The 18,064-nt window shown below is 35.9% G+C and overlaps 1 protein-coding gene across 2 annotated transcripts in view; it reads right to left on the minus strand.

Moving 5' to 3' along the window:
- The window catches only part of LOC149199309 (structural maintenance of chromosomes protein 6B-like), a 423,580-nt gene that overhangs the window by 367,642 nt on the left and 37,874 nt on the right, over window positions 1-18,064 (minus strand). For both annotated transcript variants that reach the window (XR_016253762.1, XM_089402377.1), the window contains exon 5: window positions 4,915-5,034. Coding sequence is in view for 1 of the 2 variants with exons in the window: in XM_089402377.1 (XP_089258503.1) it covers window positions 4,915-5,034 (120 nt within the window). In the remaining variant the exon portion in view is untranslated. The remainder of the gene's footprint in view (window positions 1-4,914; window positions 5,035-18,064) is intronic.

Raw genomic sequence — 18,064 nt, forward strand, 5'->3', positions numbered from 1 at the left:
ATGCAGCAATGATGAAATAGCAGCAAAATTGCACTTACAAGCTATGTCACAAGGTTCGTCAAACTTCAACCTTAACGTTCAAATTTTGGTGAACCTTAAAAAGATTTTGAGGTTTGGCGAACCTCATAATCATTGACCAAATCCATAGATCAAAACTCATAACCTCATGTCACAACTCAAGCTTGTAATCTATCCTTGCAGTTTCCATATTCGTGATAGCATTTTTTATTTTTGTTAATGTTGATTGTTGAACATGAATTTGAACCTGAACCATGTGACTTAAGCTTACAACAAGAAACGAATATATCCATCCATCAAAATTGCATTAAAGAAGCTCCAAGACAAGTAGAGTGTTATGAATAAATAATTCATAAAAATAATAATAAATAAACAATATTTAATAATAATGATTAATTAATTAATCATTATTAGTTAAGAAGGGTTTTTAAGGTCAAAAGACGTGGCCAACGCCTTTGTGACTAGTCAATGACTATATAGGAAAGCATCACGAAGGTGATTGTATTACCATCATTCAGTTTTCATTCATTAATATAATATTTATTACACAATTCGTTTCTTCTGCATTAAGCTTTTTTTGCTACAATGGTATCAAAGCCTACGATTCTCTACCTTGAAGATTACACTCAGTTTCTATAAACCTATCCATTGTTGCTTCAGTGCTCTCTTCGTCGCCTCTCGCGAAATTTTATACTTTGTTCAATCTCCCCATCACCATATTCTGCATCTATCTCTTGTTGTTACCCGCAGTCAACTGACCCTTACACATCGTTCCTCACCGAGTGTTTTCATCCGTTGGTCCTATTTATTGTCCCTACACCTTGTTCCTTGTGCTTCAACGTTTGCCACGTCTATCGTGTTGTTTGGCATTAACTAGAGCCCCAACAACCCTCGACACCCTATTCCTTGTGCTCCGTCGCCCTTTATTTTGTTGTAAACCATATCGAATCTTCATTGGAACTGTCACACCAGTTGACACTCTATTCCCCAATCGTCGCTTACCCTTGTCCCATATCATTCATTTTACATTACAAATATAAACTATATCATTTATTACATTATTCATTATATAATTAAAATTACTATATAGTTTATAATTATATATTTAACAATCATACAATTATATTATATAGTTATAATTATATAGTTTTATAATTATATAATTAATTTAAGTATACATTAATAATTTTAAAAAAAATGTGGGTTCTGTCAACAAGAAAAACAAATCGAAAATGGGGAATAATAATGATGAAGCCTACATTAATAAATATCGAGAACTTGATAAGGTACATCATCGCCTTGACAATGTCGAAAAAAGATGAACAAAGTTAGCAGAAGGACAAATTTTCACAAGGACACAAATGCAGCACACAAAAAATCTATAATTGTGAAGCAGAACAAGAAGAGGATGCCTCGAGTAGTGACTCAGACAAAGATACTAACGAGGAAAATGATGCTCCAAGCACGGAGCTAGAAGGAGAGGCTATCCCAAGAATTTCCCTAGCCGCAATCACGGGAATAGCACAACCACAAACCTAAAGCTAAAAGGACATATTAAGAAAGAAAACGCCATTGTATTAATAGACATAGGAAGCACCCACAATTTTCATATATGTTAAAGTAGCAAGGACACTAAATTTATTTGTATACCTTGCAGCAAATATAAGAGTTATGGTGGGTTAGATGGACAAGCAAAAAACCTAAAACCAAAAAAAAAGCCAAGTCTGGAGACTGCTTTCCCTCCCATTTTAGCTGCTGAACGGGCTGACTGGCTCAGCCGGCTTAAGTCGAACTCAACCGAGCCAGCCGATCTGTTACCGAACTAGCCAAGTCCTTGCACAATCCAATCGTCATTCCAATCAATTAGGGCTTCATTGTCTAAAAATACTAAAGTGTGCAATAAATGCAAGACGGCTCCAGGGCTTGCCATACGGAAAGCATTTTACAAACAAACAACTAGAGGGTGATCAACGAGGATGGGCCCTTCACCAAGTAGAACTCCTACAAATTAGGAACATCACCTAAATGTGGGCAATGTCAATTGAATCACGGAAATAGATCAATAAAGAATATAAATGAACGACCTACTTATTCCTCGCATTGCCAACAACTGTACTCACACTCACCACATGTCACTGAATCGGTAAGTGTGCTCTACATTGATCATGACCCAAGAGTAAGCTAAAAACTTAAAAAGTGGTCCTAGTAATGAGGCTAATACCAGAATGGATCAAAATCCTTAGCCCAAATAGCTTGTTCATTGAGCTTTGTCTCTAAGTTACAACTTCCTTCTGCAGGGACTAGGGATGGAATCAAACAAAGGACTTTAAAATAGATAAGCCAACAAATGGCTACAAAGGGTTAACTTAAGGCAGAAATTCAGGCATTAAATCAAATAAGTTGCAGAGACTTGGGTCAAAACAGAAAACTTGGTTTCTGAAGTCCATATGGGAATCATTTTTGGAACCTAAGAAGTCCTTTACATCGTCCCTAGCCCTTGACAGCCTGGCACAAGGAAAACACTTTAAATGGTGTGCCCCAATGAAAATGCCCATTGTGTTGATAAAAAGAAACTGTAAAGAAGCTTTTTTTGGTTTTGCAACTTTGCTACCACGTCCTAGGAATCAGTTTACAACTTCTATTTCCAAATTATCCCCTCCACCATTTCTTGAAAAGTAACACTTGTAGGGGTTAGAGTTCCTTCATTTACTGAATTCAATGTACCATGTTAAATGATTAGAATTGAGATTCCATTTCATACAGTATTGATAACAACACCAGCATTGGCAAAAAATCAGAGAGGTTCCAGAAAACATCTTCTCTGAAACATCGACAAAAAAACAGCAAACATAGAAAGGTATAATATATATTCATTTTTTTCAAAATTTTGAACATATAAAGCAACAACAACATAAGATAAACACATTAGCACATGAATATGGAGAAAGCACTAATATAAACGATGTAGTGGATGCCAAATAAAAAATGATACATCATAATCGATATGGAATCCTGAAAGAGTGAAACCTAATAGTTGTCCAATCAAGAACTCAAGAGTGGAGAATCAAGGACTTGGACCTATTTTTCTCTTTTCCTTGCTTTTCTTTTCTCTTGATATTCAGTGGAAAGATCAACAAATTTGTAAAATTTACAATATAAAGGTGATTTTGGATGAATATCATTTTTTTTACACTCCCTACCCTTGACAATATCATATATAGCTTTATTTAGTTTCTTAACTCAATTATTCTTCAAGACTGCCAGACAATGTTACACTTACTGCAATAATAGTATTTACCACAAAATCAGACATGGTGGTATTACCACCTCTATATGCTATACATCACAATAATTTCAGTAATCAATGCAATAAATTGGAAAGTATTGCCCTCTCTATGTCACTATCATCTTAAAACCAAATTCTTGGTCTTTCATCCATGATTTTGCAAATGCGAGTTAGGGGTTTCAGCTCTAAAGACGTTGTCACCATTTTCCACCAAGCAAACAAGGGCGAATCAATTTGCTTCATTGACATGATTCATATCAAGAGACATTTATTCTTGTTTTGATGTGCTTTTGTATTGCCCTGTTAGAAATTATGACTCAAAACAGTGATTTTTTAACAAATTCAACAAAAAATCAGAAAAAAAAAAATCATGATAATTTAGTAATCTGTGTGATGTTTATTTTCACAAAAAAAAATCATGAGGGCCCAAAAATTGACGATGTTATCAACACTGCATTTTCATATATGGAAAAGAAGAAATGGGTCTCTTTTTATCAATATTCAAAACAAAACTGTTTTATTTGCCACGAAGATTACAAATTTCGCAAGTTTGCCTTTGCAAATCCAAGTCAGAAAGGTGATGATGGAGAAGACACATTTGTGCCAACTATTGAAAATCTTGGGAGCACACCTTGCACCATGAGAGGGAGCCCCTTGCTAACTCCCCTTCCGATTCTTCTCTGTCTTGTTAATCTGAAGGATACCCTAACCATCAAGTTGGTCATGCTATTTACAAGCATCAAGAGAGGTAGGTAGGTATTGTGACCATCTTCCTCTTGCCCCCATAGAATGACATGTTCTCACCTTTTGGCATTGGCTATCTCTAAGGCTAAGAAGCCTCCTAAGCTTGAGTAGGGTAATAATGCGTTCGAATTGAAAGCCCACTCTCACTAATCCTCAAGCATGTTGTTTAAGATTGGGGGCAGCCCTCAAAGACAAAGATGAACCTCCCCCCAATAAAAGCATTATTCTTGTTGCTATCTCTTATCACAATTTTGGAGGGATAGAAAGCTGATTTAATTTTTTATGTTTTCGTCTTTAACGTTTGCACTGGATATAGCCTATATCACAATTTCTATTAGCTAGTAAGCTATGTTTTTAGTTAGGCTCAAGGACTCTTTGCTTATGGCCACTAGTGAGCTAACACCTACCTGTAGAGCCTTTAACCATAAGAAAAAAAAACTTCACTTCTAGACAAGGAACTTTACATGTACGTACAAGGCAAACGACGAAAATCCTTTAACTGCATCACACGTTATGTTCACATCGTCAACAATCTCTAAACAAAAGTAAGAGGGAAGTTGCAACAATACAAATCTACCAACCATGAGCTAATTGAAATAGATACAACTTATTATGGACAAAGACAATAAGCCTGATAGAAGATAAAGTGTAATACATCCAATATTATTTGTCAACCAGAATTAGGGGTATTGGATGCTTACTCAGAAGGTCGTTAGATGTTCAATCAATTACTTCTCCTCTCAAAATGTCCATAAAAACCATAAATAATTGAACTATCCAAAATTATTTGGAATAGCTTGGAACAGACACATAGAATGCACATCAAATTGATGAAGACTAGAACATCTAAAAGCTAACAATGAAACCTGAGAAAGATTCCGTTGAAGTTCATCCTGAGATATCCTTATTTGTTCTGTTTTCTCCATCATTGAAGCAATAGTAGCCTTTTTTTCCTGTCGGATTGCCTCCATTTCTTGCACTTTCACCTGTAGAATAGGATATAAATAAGTTCTTGTAATATTTACTGTAACTTGAAAATAATCGTTTAACTTTACAGTTGAGAAATTTCCCAACATGTTACATTTTAACAAGGAAAACAAAATGCATTGTGATTTCTTATAACATGTCACAATCATATGCCATAAGGCTAATCAACACTAGTATGCATTTTCCATAAGAAAGCACTTCTCTATGCCAGTTCCAATTTGCAAACAAACTAGATTATCCCACCTTTCTAGTGATAATGTTTGTAACATTAAATCATTGCCAAGTCGTGGTTCATGTAAGCTTGACCATCTCATTCTGTAGTGAACATACAAAGGTGTGAACTGTGGAGGTGACAAATTTGGTGTATGCAGGCCATGCTGGCATTTCAAGCTAACTATTCATTTCCCCATAAGTTTTGTGTTATTTGAACCAAATTATATATTGTTTAGAGTAATCCCTTCTCTAAAGTTGCTTATGGTCATATGCATAAGTGGCTAATTTCTGTTACAACGGTATTTTTTAGCTTGAAATATCCAGTTAGTGACCTGCTTTTATGTTTCTAGGTCTGCTGAGGAGGTATAAATCTCTTTTAATGCAGTTAAAAGGGAGTTTATGGGAAAAAAGCAGGTTCATAAGGGGTTTTCAAAGATGTGGGCAAAAGCAACTCACAACCAACACTGATCCAAGGGCTTGAAGCTGGTGGTTTGTTTTGATGAGCTGTTTAATATGAATATAGCTATTTAGAAATATCAACTTCTTTTCTAGGGAGTTTATTGAAATCAAAAGATGGCAAACATGTTAAAATCCTCTCCATGGATTATGAAAAGCTAAATGAACAAAAAATTTCATCTTTTTACTTAATTTTTTAACATTACCATTAATTGACTCAAAAATGTTTGAGAGAGCTTTTGACCTCATTGGATTTCATAAGAAGAAAGTAGAATTCTAGATCCCACTCAAAATCCAACAGACTTAACAGTCTTTAGGATTTCATGATCAGCGGGATAGCAATTTTCTAATAGATATTGTGATATACGAGGGTAAGGAACTAACATTTAATCTGTTGAGAAATCAATGCATGTAGGTATTAGGGTTTGATTCCTCTGTTCTTTATAACTACTTGTGATTTATGTTGGCTTCTTTTACTTCTTTACTATGTTGCCTTTAATCAAGCAATTACCAAATTAAATGTATATGAAGATCACAAAAACAAGAGCCATAAGGTGTAGGCACTCAGCTAGGCCAAAACCTAGTGTTCCATGGGGACACGTTCCCCAGGGTGGGGGCACGCTTCCTCGCTGCCCCACGCTCCAGAGACAAGGAAACTCTTGGGGAAACGTTTTCCCATGCCCCCTTTTTTTAGGAAACTCGGGGCAACTCCGAGGGGACTTTTTTCTGGTGACGAAAAGTGTCCCCTGCATCCCCCCAAAATTTTTTGCTATTAACAATTAAAAATATAAAAAATACAATTTTTAATATAATTAAAAAAACTAAATAAAAACTAAAGGACAAATTAAAACTTTAAAACATAATCATTCACATTTCTCATTCGTTTCTCATTAACCCTACGATTTTACCTTGGCGCTTGACATTTTCCTTCTACTATCGCTCAACATTTTACCTTGTCACCTGAGATTTTCTTGTTGCCGCCGCTTGACATTTTCCATCTACAATTTGTTGTGATTCGGATTTACCACCGACCGAGGGCCTGGGACATTTGGGGCTGCAATTTTCATTCTGTTACTTGCCAGATTGGAGTTGCGATTTTCATTTTGTGACTTGGAGCCACCGGATTGGAGCTGCAATTTTCATTTTGTGACTTGGAGCCACCGGATTGGAGTTGCGATTTATTATTTAGTACTTTTTGAGAAATTTACTAGTCTTTCACTTCTATGTTTACTTTTAGTTTAGTATTCTATGGCTATTTTAGACTTTAGCATAATGTCAATGTCATGTGATGAATTTACTTTCGATGTGCATTGTGTAATTTCAATAGTTAGATGATTAATTCAATTTAGATGTACCTTGCATAATATTAATGCCCATTGCCAAATGATGAATTTAGATGGAACATTGCATATGTCAAATGATGGATTCAATTTAGTAATTTACTTTTAGATTTACAATTTTACAATGATGATTGCAGAAATGTCAAATAATAATTATGATTCATAATAGTCTAACATGAAATGATGATCATATTTAGATGTACATTTCATAATTATTAAAATTTACTAGTTACTAGCTTAGTTATTGACATATTGTTGGGATTTTATTTTTTATTTTTATATATTAAATTTTAATCATTTTAAAAAATTTACAAATCCGAGTCCCCATGTTTCCCTGAAATATTCCTAAATTTTGGGGTTGCTTATATACGTCCCCTTTGTGTGTATCCCCGCTCCTGCGTTTCCCCATCCCGGAAACTTTGTGGAACATTGCCAAAACCCCTCCAAGGGAAAACCCAATCCAACTCTTCCACTAGTAGATTCAAATCAAGATGAGACAATCCAAGACCCTTTAGACCTAGACAAAGACCTCCTCCAATCACAAACTCAACCCTTCCTTCATGTAAATGACCCCTGCCAAAGTCTCCAAGAGTCAGCTTCTCAGATGCAGCTTTAATCCATAATTTCTACCCCAAACTTCAGAATTTCTTACCTACAGTAAGTTCAGAAATTTCGGCCCCGACTTCAACCCAAAAAATTTGCATGTGTCAGAGAGGGATGCCCAAGAATTCGATTTTAGTCTTCCCACCTTCTTCCTTCCTTCTCCTGCAACTTCGCTCTTCTTTTTTGCCTCTTTCTATTGTAGATCGAACTTGTTGAGTGTGTGCTTCAAATGAGTCAAGTTGCCTCTATATATAGCCTTTTTGTTGGGTCAAATAGCCCTAATCTATGTTGACTTCATGAGGACAGGGCCGACTTGGTGTGGAGGTGACAAATGACACTATTGACTCAAAAATAAATCTGTTTACATGATACAAAAGCCCAAGAATGATCTAGTAAATGTGACAATGACTCTATTGACTCTTCACAAAACCTAGAAGCCATCAATGGAGGCCTTGACCTAGAAAATATATAGAAGAGCATGAAACCATGCTTCAAAATATTTTTTCTTATACAATAAAATTCCTTTTTCTTTCCATTAGATACATTTACAAAGACCGACACTAGTTACATTCTTCAACACTCCCTCTTAACTAGGAAGGTATTCATAATTACATACATATATAGGTACATGGAAAATCTCAAAATGATATGGTCTATGGAGAGGCACAGCACACGCAGTGCTACAAATTAGATACCTGACCAAGGTACTCTAATCAAGTGGGACTAAGGTGTGTATTCAAACTTTAGCCACTCTAGGTACCATCAAAGCTTTTAAGCTCTAACACCAACCTAGGGATCTAGGTGTGTATCTAATGTCGGAGCTCCATGACCAATGCCACCCTCCCTACTTCTGGATCTAAACATCAACACACAAGTCGGCCAAATGTCCTCCCAAGCATTTTATTGGCACAAGATGCTTCATCTCTCCCTATAAACTAAATCTATAATATCAACCAATCCAAGCATGCTTCTAAAATATTCGAACTTCTTATTTGGAAGAGATTTAGTTAACATGTCAGCTACATGTTCATTTGTCGAAATATGTTGTAGGTTCACAACCGCATCCCGCACCAAACTTCTAATGTAATGATACTTGTTGATATGCTTTGTCTTGGCATGAAAATACGGGAGCTTCTCAACTTCTTGAGATTTGTGACCATAGGAGTAATCATAGGCTTGGAATCCATAATACTGAACTCTTGTAACATCTTGATTATTTACTTTCCATGAGCAAGATATATCTCACCAGATTTCTGCCAAACTTCCATGCCCAAGTAGTAATGCATGAGTCCCAGATCTTTCATTTCAAATTTTGTTGCCAGCATTTTCTTGCATTCTAGAATTTTGTGCTCCACACCTGTAATAAATAAATCATCCACATATAAAAGTATAATGATTGGTTCATTCTTCACTATCTTGATGAAGAGGTTTGCATCAGCAGAACTTCTAACGAACACAATCCTTAAGAGAGATGCATCCATCCTTGCATACCAAGCCTTCGGAGCTTGCTTCAAACAATATAGAGCTTTCTTTAGTATGCAAACATGAGTATCGTTGCTATATATTTAAAAGCCTTTTGATTGTTCAATATATACTTCTTCCTCATTGGTTCCATTTAGAAATGTTGTTTTGACGTCCGTTTGATAGATATTCCATTCCATAGTAGCAGCTAACGAAACCAAAGATCTAATAGTGGTATACTTGGCAGTGGGAGCAAAGGTTTCTTCATAATCGATTCCTTACTTTTGAGAGAAACCCCTTGCAACAAATCTAGCTTTGTATTTGTCTATGCCTTCATCAACAACGTGTTTGATTTTGTAAATCCATTTGTAAGTGACAACAGATTTATCACTAGGTCTAGGAATGATTTCCCAAACACCATTCTTCATGATGGATAGATCTTCTTCTTGCATTGCTTTCTTCCATTCTTCTTGATGAGTGGCTTCTTCAAAGGTAGTTGGTTATGCTTCGATTGACTTTCTTATGTATGTTGCATATCCTAAGTTTATTTTCGGTCTTTTGCTTTCTCTGAAAGATCCTTTAGTTGCTCCATGTCCTTCGGCATCTCCAAGCGTAGCTTTTGACCAATTTGGCCTCTTCTTTGTTTCAAGAATGATTAGGGTTTTACAGGCTCACTTGGTCCTTCTTCTTCTTAGTTTGTAGGTGACTTGTCATGTTGCTCTTCTTCTTCAAATAGAGGTACATCTCCTTCAACGGATTCGATTGGTATATCCTTGGATCTTTTGTAGGCATGGTTTTCATCAAATATGACATCCTTGCTAACTTCAATCTGTCTATCTTCCTTGATGTAGATTCTTTAAGCCTTTGATGAATCATGAAAGGCTATAAACAACAAAGATACATTTTATAGTTGTAGAGTCTAACTTCTTGCGCTTGTCTTTTGGAAGATGTATGTATGTAGGACATCCAAAGATTCGGAAATGATCTATACATGGCTTCTTTCCTGACAATGCTTCTTCATGTGTCATATTATCAAGGATTCTATGAGGACTTCTATTTTGTATGTATATTGTTGTCATGGTTGCTTCTCCCCATAGAAATTTTGGTAGATCTTGATCAAATATCATAGTCCTTATGCATTCTTCAATGATTTTATTCTTCCTTTTTGCTACTCCATTTTGTTCGGGGGTGGAGGGAATAATGAGCTCCCTCTTAATACCTACTTCTTTACAATATGCAATAAGTTCTTTTGAAGTGTATTCACCTCCATTGTCGGATCTCAAAGTCTTTATCTTTCTTTCGGTTAAGGTCTCAACTTCAGATCTAAATTCCTTTAACTTTTCAAATACTTTGTCCTATGTCTTGAGAAGATAAAGCCATATCTTTCTAGAGTAATCATCAATGAAAGTCACACAGTAAAGATGGCCTCCAAGGTATTTATTGGACATGGGTCCACAAACATTCGATTGAATGAGGTCTAATATCTCCTTAGACCTTGTGTCACTGCTTGTAAAAGGTTTCCTAGTGTTCTTTCCCAAAGCACATCCCTTGCATACTCCTTCATGGTCTTCCTTGATGTTGGGGATGCCATTTACCATTTGACTTAGAGAGGGTATTATCTTGTAATGAATATGCCCATATCTTCTATGCCAAAGTTTGATAGGATTGATTTCCATGTGAACAAGGGCTTGAGGAGATGGTGTTATAACTCTATATAGTCTTCCTTCATGAATTCCAATAACCTTTTCCTTTTCAATACTTGAATCATTCTGCAAACCAAAACTTTACCATCTACAAAAACAACCTTATCTCCTTTATCTTCTAAACAAGAAATAGAAAGTAAATTATGTTTCAAGCCTGGGACATGTTGAAGAAAGTGTAACTAGGTTCGGAATTTACAAATGTAATTTTGATCTTTGTACTTGTCAAGAAAAAGAAAAATTATTTTTGTGAATTATAAGAATGAGTTTCTTGCTCGTTTCTTAGGAAAGTCAAAGCGTCAATGTCATGCTCTTCTTGAGCCGATATGTAATGTAAATAAATCAACCTAGTGTCCAGATGAAATCCCTCCAAGGCAAGCACCATCCCCTTGAAGAAGGCAACAAGCAAAATGAATTAATAAGAACAGTCATGTCGGCCTGCAAATGAATTAACTAGCACAGTCATGTCGGCTCAATAAAAGACACAACCGTTCACATTGTCATGTCGGCTCAAATGCATAGGCTGACCACTATATATATGCGGCTAGGGTCTACGCAAAAGGACAGGAACAGAACTCGCATTCCTCTAAAGTTTCAAATGGCAACTACAGGAAGGGTTTCGTATGCCACAGGAAGGTAATGTCAAAGTTTGTCCACAATGCAGGGTGAGTATATTTCGAGTGAATACCACTATCTCGTCTTAATTGAGATGAAGAGGACTTCGATGATCCTACAGTAGCACTCTCAATCTCGCAGTGACATGTTTTGGTATAATCCCACAGTGACATACATTATACTTGACATATAATCTGGATGCAGTCACAATCTCAGTCTCTATCATGGATATGTTGAAGACAGTTACAAAATCATGTAAAAGTTCTCGATGCAGCTCATGAATACATTCATATGGACCTCATTGTTATGATGATGATTGTGATGAAAGTGCAGAGATGATCTCAGTGAAGGCACAGTAGTGATCTCATGAGGATATAATGATCTTGGTAAAGCAGTAATGATGATGATGATCTCATGAGCAGTCAAGGTGCAACAACAATGATCTTGGTAAAGCAATAATGATGATGATGATCTCAGCAGTAAGAAGAGGATTGGTGTCTTGGTCTTGGAGTGGCTAGATAGGTGAAGGGTCATGGTCTTGGTAGTCATCAATTAGAATCTTTATAAGAATAATTTTGTGCGGGTTTTCCTCTCCAAGAGGGAGAGGTTTTGGCCCTGGAAGAAAGCCAAACATCTTGTGTTCTTGTCTCTTTGTTTTGGTAGCAAGTCGATGAAGCAAACACACACTAATAATAAGAAGAAGATCAAGCTAACATAAAATTGCAAAATCACTTCAGAAATTGTTATCAAGTCTAAAAGAATCACATTAATCCCACTTGCCCTAGGTTCTTCAACAGGACATAGAGGAAGTTGTTGAGGTGTAGCTTTGCTCCACTTTCTAGCTTTAATGATGTAGATCCAAGGCCCTTGACTGCATAGTTGTTCTTCTCTCCTAGCTCCATTGCATGTGATGATGATTCTCTTGATAGAGTATGAAGTTGTCCACTTTCCCTCATCATATGTCTTGAGGTTCCACTATCAATGATCCATGCATTGTCATCATCAAGTGTACCTGTAAGTGTAGCCAAGAATCCTTCACTCTTGACTCTCCTAGATAGATTGTGGATGATCCTTCCAATCCAGCTTCCTGCTATTTTCATGATATTGAGTCCCATCTTCAAATAACTTGCCATTGAGGGAGTAAACTTCCCTTCCAGGATTGTTTTCCCTTCCTTCAATTAATCACCTTAGCTCTGAAACCATGTTGAGAAATCAATGCATGTAGGTATTACGATTTGATTCCTCTTTTCTTGATAATAACTTGTCGTTTATGTTGGCTTCGTTTATTTCTTTATTATGTTGCCTTTAATCTAGCAATTACCAAATTAAATGTATATGAAGATCACAAGAACAAGAGACACATGGTGTAGGCACTCAACCATGGAAAAATCCCTCCAAGGGGAAAACCCAGTCCAACTCTTCCACTAGTAGATTCAAATCAAGATGGGACAATCCAAAACCCTTTAGACCTAGACAAAGACCTCCTCCAATCACCAAGTCAACCCTTATTTCTTGTAGATGGCCACTGTCAAAGTCTCCAAGTGTCAACGTCTCAAATGCAGCTCTAGAATTTCTGACCTACAGTAAGTTCAGAAATTTTGGCCCCAGCTTCAGCCCAAAAACTTCGCACGTGTGAGAGAGAGATGCCCAAGAACTCGATTTTAGTCTTCCCAGCTTCTTCCTTCCTTCTCCTGCAACTTCGCTCTTCTTTTCTGCCTCTTTCTCTTGTAGATCAAACTTGTTGAGTGTGTGCTTCAAATGAGTCGAGTTGCCTTTATATATAGCCTTTCTATTGGGTCGAATAGCCCTAATCCAGGCCGACTTCATGAGGACAAGGCCAACTTGGTGTGGAGGTGACAAATGACACTTTTGACTCAAAAATAAATCTTTTTACATGATACAAAAGCCCAAGAAGGGTCTAATAAATGTGATAATGACTATTGACTCTTGAAAAAACCTAGAAGCCTTCAATGGAGGCTTTGACCTAGACAATAAACAAAAGAGCATGAAACCCATGCTTCAAAATAATTTTTCTTTTACAATTAAATTTCTCTCTTTCTTTTCATCAAATACAATTATGAAGATCGACAAGTTACATTCTTCAACATAATCAAGGTCACCAGGCCCTCTATCTACCTCGATGTTGATGGCGTTGACTGTTGGGCTCATGTTTTATGACCCTAGTAAAAACGTACTCTTCACTCAAGCAAAATTATTGATTAGGATGTTAACCTTTTTCTATCTTAATTTAACGTTACATCGGTGATACTGATGACTATGATACCAATATGATTTTGATGTTATGTAACTATTTGTTGTAACATTATTTTATTTGGAATTTGGAGGCCAATTAGAGACTCTCTATTGATATATTTCGATTTAGAGATGGATTGCACTCGGTGATATTTTGGTTATATGCACCCTTGTTATTTACATGAGAAAGTTTGCATATTTGTGTATAATAATTTGGATTCATATGGATGCACATGAATTATATTTTCTTTTCAATTTGATGTATTTTTGGGCAACCAAAATCTCTATCTAATTTTGATAACATTGTTGAGGATGAATTGACTATTTTCCATCAAGCAAACAAGGGGAATGTTGTTTTCATTTCCATGATTCACCTCATGAGATACATTTATGTTTGTTTGGATATGAATTCTTATCATTCTATTAGATCTTATGACTCGAGAAAAATATCATATTTCAATATCAATATCTGATCTATCTACTATCACTTGACATCTTATACATCTTATATATTAATTTTATTTTCGTATTTATGTAGCAATGTGTTTGTTTGATGTTGATGTTGTTTTAGAAGTTTACAAATTGAAAAGAAAAATGTTTTTTTTTGTATTTTTAAAGTTTTTGATAATTTCTGATATTTTCCCCAATATTGCCGATAATTAAAAATTGTGACCCCCATCTATAAATTGTCAATAGTGATAAATGTAACATTGTATATAATTGATAGAATGAATGATAGTATATTACAATGAAGGTGCTTGGCTTAAATATGGCTTTGGGTGCCTTTTCACGAGAAGTCATGATCTTTGATCGTGCCCCTCTACATATTCAATATACAATTATAGTTATTTTATTTTTACAAACATTGCTTTCCCCTCTAAGAAATGCACTATCCTAAAAGCATAAGGTGACGAGGGATTTTGTTGATGAAAATCTTTTGTTTCCCAAGAAGCATCTTCTTATAGTAGGCTCTTCCACTTGATGAGGTATTATTTAATTATTCAGGCAATTAATCGCTTTTTTGTAGTGGTAATGATAGCTTTCAGTTCTAATACAACTTCTCCCTCATCATTCAGTGTATGAAGTGTTGCTTGTTTTGTTTGATATTTTACCAACACCCTCTTTAGACAAGAAACATGGAAAACGTTATGGATGCAGCTTTTTTCAAGTAATTTTAAGACATAAGCTACTAAACTGATTTTCTTGACAACTTGACATCGCTCATAGAACTTAGTGCCTGGCTTGTTTTTCCATGTTGTTTCAATGATAATTGTTTATATGGTTGAAGCTTCACATATACACAATCTCCTTCATTATATTCTCTTTCTGACCTGCGTTGGTGAGCATGTTCCTTCATATAGTTTGTTGCGATATTTAGGTTTTCCTTTAGTGTTTAAACAAATTTTTAGTTCTCCTCCAATTGATCCTTTACTGTTGGACTTTTTATATCATTTGTAGCTCTCTCCTTCCATTTATGGGGCTCATAACCGTAGAGAGCTTGAAATGTCGTCATTTTTTTGAGGCGTGATAAGTGGACTTGTACCACCACTCTGCCAGATGTAACCATTTGAGCCATTTGTTTAGCTAGTTTGTTACAAAACAACAAAGATATGCTTCCAAACATTTATTGACAATTTCAGTTTGGTCGTCTGCTTGGGGGTGGTAGGTTGAGCTCATTTTGAGGGATGGCCCAATTTGTTTGAAGAACTCCTTCTAGAAGTTTATGTTGAAATATGTAACAAGGTTCGGTCTTCATAATTATCATTGTACTTGTATCAATATGTATTTCATGTAAAAGCAAAAGAAGAAAAAGGAATTATTACTATTATTATTATTTCATTAGTCAAGCATGTTCTTCATGCTTCTAGGATTTATTGAGTCAATAAGAAAATATGTCATGAATCAAAGTTTCATTTGAACTATTTGTGAGAAAAGAAATTTTTACTCTGAGTCAAAAGAGTCAATTTTGTCACCACAAGACCAAGTTGGCCCTCTAGATGGTCAAGTCGGCCAACCCATAAGTTGTCTCTTTATATCATAGTTATCAGAACCAAACCGGTCATTGAACCAGTAGACCCCCCGGACCGTAAACCAGTTAGAACCAAACGGAAACCGGTAAAAAAACTAGACCAAAAACCCGGTCAACCAAAAACACACAAAATATTCAAATTTTAAAGAAAAATATATATATTCATGTGGATCCATATGAATCCAAACCATTTATACAAAAATAAGAAAAGTTATCATTTATATAGCATGTAAGGGTGCACATAACCAAAATAGCACCGAGTGCAATCCATCTCTAAACCGAAAATACATTAGCAAACAAGCTCCACATGGCCTCTAACATCCAAAAAAAATTATGCTACAACAAATACCTACATATCATCAAAAAATGCCTATATTGGGATCTTTGTCATCAATATCACCCTCTAAGCGTTAAAACAAGATAGAAAAAGCATAGCATGTCAAGTCAAGATTTTGTTTCAGTGATGGGTAATTTTTTTAGTAGGTTCATGATAGAGGAGTTCGACAACAAATGCCACTAACATCAAGGTACATAGACGGCTTGGTGATCTTGATTAAATGCTAATTTCATACCCTCATACATCACATAATCCAATGTAGCGTTACAATCCCCCCAATCCTGAAATCTTGGAAAACTGTTAAGTTTGTTGGACTTTGAGTGAGATTAAAATTCCACTTTCTCCATATGAAATCCAATGAGGTCATAACCACTCTCAAACACCCTGAGTCATTTCATGGTAATGTTAAAAATTTAAGTAAAAGGATGAAAATGAAAGATAAAAGAGAATGTCACTCTTTTACTTTAAGAATTTAACATTACCATGAATTGTGTAGCATTAGTAAGGCAATATGGTCAAATACTAGGCTTCCCTTGTCATAAAATCATTGATTTTTTGAAGAAGAAAAAATTGCATTCGAAGGGTCCTTCACATCGATGTACAAAATTAGCTAGTTAAGTATCGAACCGACCAGTTCAATGAAAACAGGTCAGTTCGGTACTGAACCAGCTAAAAACGGTTCACGTCACCGGTCTGAACTGATTTTGCCCTCAAACCGGTCAGACCGGTCAGTTTACACCAGTTCGGTCCAATTCTGATAACACTGCTTTATATGGTCGAACAACCATATATTCGCAACTGTGCTTCAGATTTTGGCAACCAATTTGATTTTTGTGCAAAACAAAAAGAAGAAAATCAGCAAAGTAAAAGGAGAAAGAGCGAAGTCTAAGGGGAAAGAGAGCACCAATTTGAATCCAAACCATTTATATACAAATATGCAAAAGTTCTCATTTCTATAGCATGTAAGGGTGCACATAACTAAAATAACATCGAGTGCAATCCATCTCTGAACCGAAAAATACATCAACAAATAGGCTCTAGATGGCCTCTAGTATCCAAAAAAAATCATGCTACAACAAATTCCTACATATCATCAAAATCATTGCCTATATTGGGGTCTTCGTCGTCAATATAACCATTTAGGCATTAAAACAAGATAGCGAAAACATAACATGTCATGTCAAGATTTTGTTTGAATGACGGGTACATTTTTAGTAGAGTCATGGTAGAGGAGTTCGACAACCAATGCCACTATCATCAAAGTACATACAGGGCTTGGTGCTCTTTATTAAGTACTAGCTCCATACCTTCGTACGTGACAAAAATCCAATGGAAACGTTGCAATTCCCCCAATCCTGAAATCCTGAAAAATTGTTAAGTCTACTGGATTTTGAATGAAATCAAAAATTCTACTTTCTCCATATGAAATCCAATGAGGTTGGAACCACTTTCAAACATCCTTAGTCATAGTCATTTCATGGTAATGTTAGAAATTCAAGAAAAAGGATGAGAATGTCACTTTTACTTTAAGAATTTAACATTACCATTAATCGCATAGTAATACTAGGGCCATAGGCTTGATTATTAGGTTGAGGGCCATAAGCTTGAATATTAGGCTAACCAAGGGGAGAGTAAGAGGAGTGCCAACTGAGTAAAAATTTAAAAAAAAAGGCAATTTTTTTTTGCACAAAACCGGTTTTGAACTGGTCGGTTCAGTGAAATAGGTCAGTTCAGTACTGAACCGGCCGGTTCCTGTTCGGACCGGTTTTGGTCCAAAAACGATCGAACTGACCGATTCCGGTTTGGAGGCCCGGTTCAGACCGGTTTTGGTCCAAAAACGATAGAACCAGCCAGTTCCACTGATTCTGGTCCGATTCTGATAACACCGACTACGACCACAAGGATTTTGTCCTTCTCGTTCGACATGGGTAGCCCATCAATGAAGTCCATTGATATTTCTTCCCATTTCTAGTTTGGAATATGCAAGAGGTGGAGCAATCTCGGTGTCATATTATTTTCATT

Source organism: Pinus tabuliformis, chromosome 2_1, assembly GCF_031772625.1.
Source record: "Pinus tabuliformis cultivar Carrire ecotype Pingquan chromosome 2_1, CPIR1, whole genome shotgun sequence".
NCBI classification, from domain to species: domain Eukaryota; kingdom Viridiplantae; phylum Streptophyta; class Pinopsida; order Pinales; family Pinaceae; genus Pinus; species Pinus tabuliformis.